A 9,016-nucleotide genomic window follows, 5' to 3' on the forward strand; every position below is an offset into this window, starting at 1 on the left:
TACATTCCTATTATATGTTGTAGACCATTTAAGGTTGACTTAAATCAGAATAAATCCAACAGGTGGATCCATAAACTTAAAAGGTTTAAGATCGTTGATCCCCATTGCTTTCATCGTAAATGTAGTATGCATAAAATTTGTTGTTAGGATTCCTGGAACTGCTGTAGGAGACATCTCAATGTGAAAAGCGCTCTCAGTGTAAAGGAAGAAACATTCCTCTACCCCTGTCAGCCCAGCGCTCCCAGCTCGTTGCTTGGCTGATGCTTGCGATGGTGGAGTTACAACCAGCAAATCAATCCCAAGCTCCGGGTTAAAATTATTTTGCTTTGCGAAACCCGGATCAATTACATAGCATATCCCATCCATGGTCAAAGAGGCTTCAGCAATATTGGTTGCAACAACCACTTTTCTCTTCCCTGAAGGAGCAAAGCAGGCTTGAATATCTTCGATTGCTCTGCACTCGGCTGGGCACCAAAAGCTGGTAGAATAATCAGTTCCAGAGCTCCTCCACCGACTACTTTCATCCTTTCATGAGCTTCATCAAGCATGATCATGGAGTACCGAACAGGTTTTTGTCACTCAAAATTTCCCTTAAAAGCATCATATCGGTCATGTACTTGATCACAGTATCCGATCCAGTACAATCATCAAACCGAATAGAGTACCCAATTGTAAACACAAAATTCCTGCGATGAACGAGACAAGAACACGTGTACAAAATAATATTTTGTATTAATGATTTAGGGGTTACAATCTCTTCTACAATTTTAGCCTCTGATTCTATCTTTGAAATGGGTGGATTTGATGTTGTTGATCCAAAGGGCTGTCAGGGCTTGATCTTGGGATAAACAGTTGTGCGGATTTGTTGACGTCGTTGATCCAAAGGGCCATCGAGGCTTGATCTAGGGATGAATGAATGATGAATGATGAACACTTTCTTCAAGGGCCGTCGGGGCTTGATCTTGAATTAGTGGAAGTTCTTCAAGGGCCGTTGGGGCTTGATTTTGAATGAGGATTTGACAAAGAACGAAGAGAGCTTTCTTGATCCTTCGGGATTTGCTTGGGAGTTTTGGAGTTTCAAAGCTTCAAGGTTTTGGTGTGAGGTGAATTGGTTATGAATTGGTGTCCCAAAATGAAAGCCTTGGCTTCCTATTTATAGAATTCCAAAACTTGATTTTTTGGATTTAAATAATCAGATGAAATAAATCATTTCTGCCAAGTGTTGACACGTGTCCTGTTTGATGACTTTTCTGATTTATTTTGATTTTTCGTTTAGTCACATGCTATGTGTAAAATTTATGTGACACATGAACGTTGAAATTTTAATTATTGATCAACATTTATTTCACCGAAATTTCGATGTCTACAAATGCCCCCACTTCAAGGCGCGTCGTATACATATGCTTGTCACGTGTAGAAGATGTGTTTTGAAGTCCCTTACTGCAGATGTCGATCCAAGGGCCGTTGAGGCTTGATCTTGAACTGGGCTGGTAATTTCTTCAAGGGCCGTCGGGGCTTGATCTTGAATTTGGCTCGAAGATTTTCTAGTTTCCTCCAATTGATAATTTTCCACAGACTTAATCTTGAACTGGGCTGGAGGGTTTTCTGGTTTCCTCCAAAGGACTTTCCACAGACTTAATCTTGAACTGGGTTTGATTCAAGGGTGGTGGACACTTGATCTTGAATCGGACTTGTGATTTCTTTAAGGGCCGTTGAGGCTTGATCTCGAACTTAAACATGACCACGAGTAGTTTTAGGACATGCATGCTTTGAAAGATCAAGGAAGTTCGCAGCATTTTCATATGAACCCTAAGCAGTTTGGTTGACGGTATGATCTTTAAGGGTTATCGAGACTTTGCTCTTCGGCGACAGTGCTAGCGAAAGGTTATTGAAGCTTCTCGAGCTCTTTGATTATAGCGACGACGGCGGGCATGGATTTGACTTAGACTCCTCCATCTAGATTATGCAGTTTGATCGAGAAGGGTGTCCTGCCATAATGATTTGTTCCAGCTCATCGTGCTGCATTCTTCTCTGCTTGTTTCTTTCGCCCAACTGAAGTGGTGCGCAACCCTTTGCCTTTAAATGGTCCTTCAGAGCATCACTTTTCAGCCACTCATCCATGCTTGGCAGCTTCAGTGTAAAGAGCCAGCACCATATCAACTGTCTTGAAGTATTTGCTGAGGTAATTCGAGACCTGTCAACAGTTGAAGATGAGCACTCGAGAGTAATGCTAGGTAAGCAACCAGGCAAAGGTTTCGGGCAATCAGTTCCTGATCGGACGTTTAATTTCAGGTTCCGACTAATTGCTTCCTTTCTCCTTGTTCTGCAGGCAAGAGCAAGGGCAAAGGAAAGGATAGGGAAAAAGCATGCTATGAGATACCTTTGCTTTCGACCCTAATGATATGAGATACTTTTACTTTTGAAGAAGTAGCGGATGATCAGCACATGTATTTGTTGAGCTTGTCTCCATATGGTTCGATGCATCATTTTCACTTGCCTCTTCTGTTCTCCAGGCAGATGTGGCATATTTTTTAGAAGCATAAGATGTTGAGATAATAGGTACTTCGAGAGCAGTGCTGAGTAATCAATCAGGAAGGTTCCAGGCAATCGGTTCCTTACCAGGAGCTTGAATGGAGGTTCCGACATATTACTTTCTTTATCCTTGTTTTTGCAAGGAAGAACAAGGACGAAGGAAATGACAGAGAGATTGTATGATATAAGATACTTTTGCTTTCTACCCTGATGATATGAGATACGTTTACTTTTGAAGAAGTAGCGGATGAACAAGCACGTATTTTGTTGCACTTGTCTCCATATGCTTCGATGTATCATCTTCACTTGCATCATTTGTTTTCAAGGCAGATGTGGTGTCTTCTCTGGAAGTACGTCAACGATTGAAGATAAGTTGAAGGCGATGCTAGGTAAGCAATCAGGGAAGGGGTTTCTAGGCAGTCGGTTCCAAATTGGAAGGTTGACTCCAAGTGCCAGCTGATTGCTTTCTTTCTCCTTGTCCTGCAATGAAGAGGGAGGACAAAAAAAAGGATAGGGAGAAAGCATGCTATGAGATACTCTTGCTCTCAACCCTAGTGATATGATATACGTTTGTTCTAGTGTGGCTTGGTTGAAGAGATATTTCCAGGGACGAAGAAAACTGACTATGTTGAGAGGTTTTAGTTGCAGATGCATTCGGAAAGAAAGAAAGGTTAGGCGTTTTGGATATATGCCTTGCTATAGAGGATGGAGGTCGAATTATATAGTGATTTCCCGATAGCAAGTGGCAGTGTGGATGTGGCCTTGTCACCCACGCTTGTCGGCCAAAAGTGTGGTAGTTGGAATAATGGACTTCACACGTTTTCAACTTTGTCAGTGATCTCTGGCAAAGTTGCACGTGATAGCCGAAAGCTGAGACTGCGTCTGAAAAGTGTTGACGGATTTTACGCAGGAAAATCCGGGTTTTGAAATTCAAAGAGTGGTGTCTCTTCGATTTTTTTTTTTTAACAAGTGGTTGTGTTGCCTCTTCTTTTTAAAGAGGTGTCAATTGCATTCAACATGCACACTTTGAAGATTACCGCCTTTGAAAATTGTCTTTGCTGTATTTATGAGATTTTACTCACTCTAACCCTTTTCTTTTACCATCTTTTTGGAAATGGCTAACCCGTCTAACATTTGCTTAGATTTGAGTCTCAGCAGTGACACAGGTGCACCGCATCAGGGTAATATATGGCGCCCGTCCTTCTTATCTTCTAATGGCCTTCTTACAATTGAAGACTCTGTGATGAGGGATGCAACAACGGCTACGATTGTAGCTAGGAACCTCATCACTCTTAGAGATAATAGGATACTTTCACGACGGTCCGATGAGTTAGCTGTTCAAGATTCCCAGGCTCTCAGTGTCCAGTGTACGAACTCTGTTTCCAACATGGGCCAACGCTTACTTGTTCGAACTCACCAAGTTGAATTATTGACAGTCGAGGTGGCAGCTCTTAATCAAGAGATCAGACAGCTCAAGCGCGAGAATAAAGAGTTGCATGTGCTTGCAAATAGTTATTCGTTGGGCATGAAGAGGAAGCTTGATCAGCTGCTGGACTCCGAAGGTCGGATTCAAAGTGACCATCGGAAGTTTGTGGATGTATTCCAGAGGCAGATTTTACCTTCGTCATCTGGAGTTCGACCAAGTATTGAAGCTCCAAATAATCCATCTCCAGTGCCTCCCTTTTCTAGGGTTCCGCCGAGTACTAAGGCTTCAAGTATTGAGGCTTCACATAAGTGACATTTGTGAAGGCTCCCTCTTTTTTTCTTTTGCTTTTTTTATTTTTTTATTTTTTTATTTTTTTATTTTTTTATGCACTTGTAATTTCTTAGAGATATCAATGAACATACTTTATTTTATTCAGTGCATTGTGCAAAAACACATATCTCACTATTCCTTTACCCTGTTTTTAGACGGAAATTCGCCGTCCTCACCCTACTTTCTTCCTTTCAATCATTCTGTCTCCATCACCCTTTTCCTTTTTTTTTTCTTTTTTTTTTTTTGACTTGCTAACAGTATCTTGCACCTTCTTTTTGTGTGTGTACATAATCATATTTTCCAATGCACTATCCTATCACCTCTCATTTTGGTTTTCTTTCCCAGGCACGGGTGGTCGTTTGCACAGTCACTGCATAGTCACTGCACTACTTGCAGGTCAGCTTTATTTGAGACCATTATATGTATATATACATTCACACATATACACATATCCACGTAGGGTACTGCATAGTCACTACATAGCCACTGCACCAATTTTTTTTATTTTTTTATTTTTTATTTTATTTTATTTTATTATTTTTTATTATGATTTATATATATATGCGTGTGCGCTGCATCGGATGAAAGGCGGCCACCTGCAGCGGGAAAGGAGAAGCTGGATGTATTGAGGCGGTGCAAAGCATCGAGCTTCACGATCGGCTAGTCGTTTGACAACGGTCGTTGAAGTTCTTCTTCGATTCAAATGCAGCAGCAGAGGCAAAAAGTCTGAGGATGTCTTTGGGTGTGAGTTGACAAACTTTGGTTTTGTCAATCACATTCAAAGGCAGCAGCCATGGTGGAGGTGCAGAAGCAGCTGGAGTGACGAGCTTGAGGTAGAGTGTAGGGCGTCGAGCTTCATGACCGGCTAGTCGTTTGACAGCGGTTAATGAAGCTCTTCGCTGATTTTGATCATGGTGCCTAGAATGACGAGCTCGAGGTAGTGCAAGGCGTCGAGCCTGAAGTGGAGGAGTTACAGCGGCGCTGGGTGATGAGCAGAGGGTAGATCGCAGCCACTGAGCACAGCCAACAGACTCCGCCTCGTCAATTCCTGCCAAGCCCATGACAACATTACGCATGTGATTCCTCTTATCAAACTCGTTGACTCGGGCTATAGTTTCAGTCATCGTACAAATCTGGTCCTCACCCACCGTCGTCTTCTACCATAAAAAATTTCACGGAATCAACGGCCCACCACCAATGCCAAGGCCACCAGTAATGAATTATACGTTGCAGCTAGAGCCAAACAGAAAACATGTCAATGGATTGGCCGTTGTTTGATTTGGTGGAGAAGATGCACTACCTCTTCGTCCGAGTGGCAAAGGCGAGCACCGGTTTGAAATCGCGAAAATGAAGATGACGCTAAAGACGTCGTTGATGGAGAGCTGTTGAACCTCCAACAAACCATGTCCTGTCAGCACTCCACTCACCTCACTTCACAGGACCACTTTCCTTTCACCGAAGCGTCATTCGCTCCTGGACTTGGGTTTCTGTTTTTGGCTGTTTGACTTCTGGCAACCAAGCAACCTTCGGTGGTAAAATCGCAAGGAGTGGAGGTCACGGGTTCCTGTAACAGATTTGCAGTTGGAGCAGAGAGGCTGGCAGAGTCGACCTCGGGAGCTTCCTTGGGTTAAAGCTCTACGGGTTTAACCTGTGGTGGCGAGCTGGATGAATACTCAACTCGATCGGAGTCGGAGGAACGAAAGCCGGAGCAGTCACTGGAGAAGGCGCCAGATTCGAAGTAAGATTTAGAGCCGAAGCTAAGTTGAGTGTTTGTGAACACAAGGGGTGAGAAGTGGGGAAGTGAACTGGCTGAAACGGACTGCGTCAGAACCGGGCATGGCCCGTCCGATTGAGGATGGAGATGACCTTTTTGAACTTGGAGACGATGTGATCAGTGATGTACGTATAGTCCAGGTGGGCCGATTGGTTGTTTGGGTGTTGCTGCTGGTGGGAGAGGAACCGGATCAGGTGCTCCATGCTCTGTAATCCTTGCGATGCGGCTTCCTGAATGGCCTTCTGATTCTCCATCTTCGGGAAGTTCATCAACTCCACCGTCATTGTAAGGGTTTCAAGAATCTCCGGTCGGCGAGTTTGGGGAAGAGGAGTTGACAGCAGGCTAATCACTGCGAACGGTGTAAGCGGCGGAGATGGTGACTTGGTCTACTTCAACAGCAAGGAGGGGGTGCGAAAAACCTGTGACGGTGCTGGTGTCTGCGACGTCATTTGGATTTGCAGCTGGGTGAGATCAGAGAGTGCGGCTAGGTCGACCTTGACGAATTCGGCGCGTTGAGGGTCATCAACACGATCCTATCGACAAAGAAGAAGCAGAATGGGCCTCTTGCGTGGCCTATGGCATCAACTGGTCTCTGGGCTTCTGGGCCAGTAAATTGGAGAGAGGCTTGGGCTTTGACTCTCTTTCTATCGGTGGAGAAGAGTTGGGAAGGGCCTGTATTCGTTTGATTTGGAGGCTATTTATATATATATATATTTCTCTTTTGTACAAAGAAATTGTTTGTCTTTGTAATAAAATTGACTTTTATTAGTCAAACCTCTAATAAAATCCTTATTTATATTTTTTTATTTTTTATTTTTTTTTATTTTGATGTGACTGTACTCGAAATTTTGAGGTTTCAAGTTGCCTACGTACCCCTCCAAAGAAGAGATCAAGTCATAATGTAGTTCAAATGCATTTTTTTTATGGTGATTTTGATGATGATTTTGCCGTACACAGTTTATGCTCTTGCGGGCCAGGAGCGTGGCGTTTGTTTTAAGGGTAATAGTACTTCAAGAATTTGCCATTGATGGGGCCGATCTTCAAGCCGTCTTATGCCGTGATTAAGTAGGCGACGTTGGTGTAAACTTCTTGTATTATGTATGGTCCGTCCCACTTTGATGTGAACTTGCTTTTTGTCTTGTGAGTTGTGATGATAGGCCTACGCAATGCAAGGACGAGATCTTCAGTTTGGAAAGACCTTGGGCGGACCTTCTTGTTGAATGCCTTGGATAGCCGTGCTTGGTAGCATTCCAAGTGTTGTTGAGCTTCGAGCCTTTTTTCGTCAAGTGCTTCTAACTCTTGAAGGCTCAACTTTGCATTCTCTTCATCAGTCAAGCCTTCTTGTATAGCCATTCTCAGTGAGGGGATTTGACTTTCGAACGGTAGAACAGCTTCCACGCCATATACAAGAGAATAAGGCGTAGCTTGGGTAGGAGTCCTATGTGTCGTTCGATATGCCCAAAGTGCTTCGCTTATTCTTTCAAGGCAGTCTCTCTTTGTTCGGCCAATCACCTTCTTTAGGAGATTGCACAATGTTTTGTTGAATGCTTCTGCAAGACCGTTGGCCGGAGCATGATACATGGAAGACTTGTGCTACTTGAACTTGTATTTTTCACAGAGCTCATCCACGAGTCGGGTGGAGAATTGTTTTCCGTTGTCAGTTATGATGTAGCGAGGCACCCCATATCCGTGGATAATGTGATCCTTGATGAAACAGACAGCAATTTCCTTTTTTACTTCCCTTAGGGGTATGGCTTCAACCCACTTGGAGAAGTAATCTGTTGCAGCTAGGATGTAAGCTTCTCCTGCAGATGACTTTGGGGTAATTGGTCCTACGACGTCCAATCCCTATGCATCGAATGGCCATGAAGCAGCCGTAGGGTGTAATGGCTCAGGTGGTTGATGTATGAAGTTGGCATGGAATTGGTAGGCTTGGCACCTTTTGGCATGTTCCAGGCAGTCCTTCACCATGTTTGGCCAGTAGTAACCCATTCTTTTAAGCTGGAAATGTAGCTTTGGTCCAGATTGATACGCCCCGCATATGCCTGAGTGTGCTTCTTCCATAGCTTGATTGGTTTCTTCCTCACCTATGCATCTCAGAAGTACTCCTTCGAAAGAGCGCCGGTAGAGTGTTTCTTTGTAGTAGAGGAAGCGAGGTGCTCGTCGACGTATTTCGGAGCAGTGTCTAGGATCATCTGGAAGTTTTCCATGCTCTAAGTAGTCGATCAGTGGTTGTCTCCACTCTTCAACATCGACTAGAAGTACTGAGATGACATTCGTATCATCCAGTAGCATTTCAGTGATGAGGGGGATCACCCATCTTTGGCAGACTGGCACGTCTACAGCTTCGTCTTCTCTTAATGTCATGCTTGAGGCTAGGTTGGCAAGAGCGTCTGCCATTTGATTTTCTTTTCTTGGCACATGTTTTAGTGTTACAGCATCAAACCTTTATAGCAATTGAACTGCTAGTCGGAAGTATGGGACAGATCATCTTTGCTCACCTCATATTCAGTCAAGAGTTGATTGATTATGAGCTTGGAGTCGCCATATACCTCGAGAGTTATGATTTCCATGTTGATCGCCATTTAGAGCTCGATGATCAATGCTTGGTACTCAGCGACGTTGTTGGAGCATAATTCACTTAGTTGGAAGGAATAAAGTAGTATTTGCCTTTGTGGCGACATGAATACTACTGCCCCCGCTCCGTCCGCTCGTGCAGATCCGTCGAAGAACATCGTCCATGTCGGGAAGATGTCGATGTAAAACACGTCCTCGTCAGGCAAGTCGTCTGAGATTTTCCAATCAGCTGGGATTAGGTGATCAACAAGAAAGTCTGCTGAAGGAAATTTTGTGAAAAAACATGTTCATTTGAGCAACATCTATGGCATGCAATTAACAATTAAAGGCGGAATCATGCTTGTATGCACTCAAAAACAAAACATTACCCATGAAAT

The 9,016-nt window shown here is 43.7% G+C and overlaps 1 protein-coding gene across 1 annotated transcript; it reads right to left on the reverse strand.

The window, feature by feature from the left end:
- Positions 1 to 7,910: 7,910 nt before the first annotated feature.
- Positions 7,911 to 8,462, reverse strand: LOC139190901 (uncharacterized). Its single transcript, XM_070811391.1, has one exon. It carries the CDS (start codon positions 8,460 to 8,462, stop codon positions 7,911 to 7,913), a length of 552 nt encoding a protein of 183 aa, XP_070667492.1.
- Between the last annotated feature and the right edge of the window lie 554 nt (positions 8,463 to 9,016).

Source organism: Malus domestica, chromosome 13 (genome assembly GCF_042453785.1).
Source record: "Malus domestica chromosome 13, GDT2T_hap1".
NCBI lineage: Eukaryota > Viridiplantae > Streptophyta > Magnoliopsida > Rosales > Rosaceae > Malus > Malus domestica.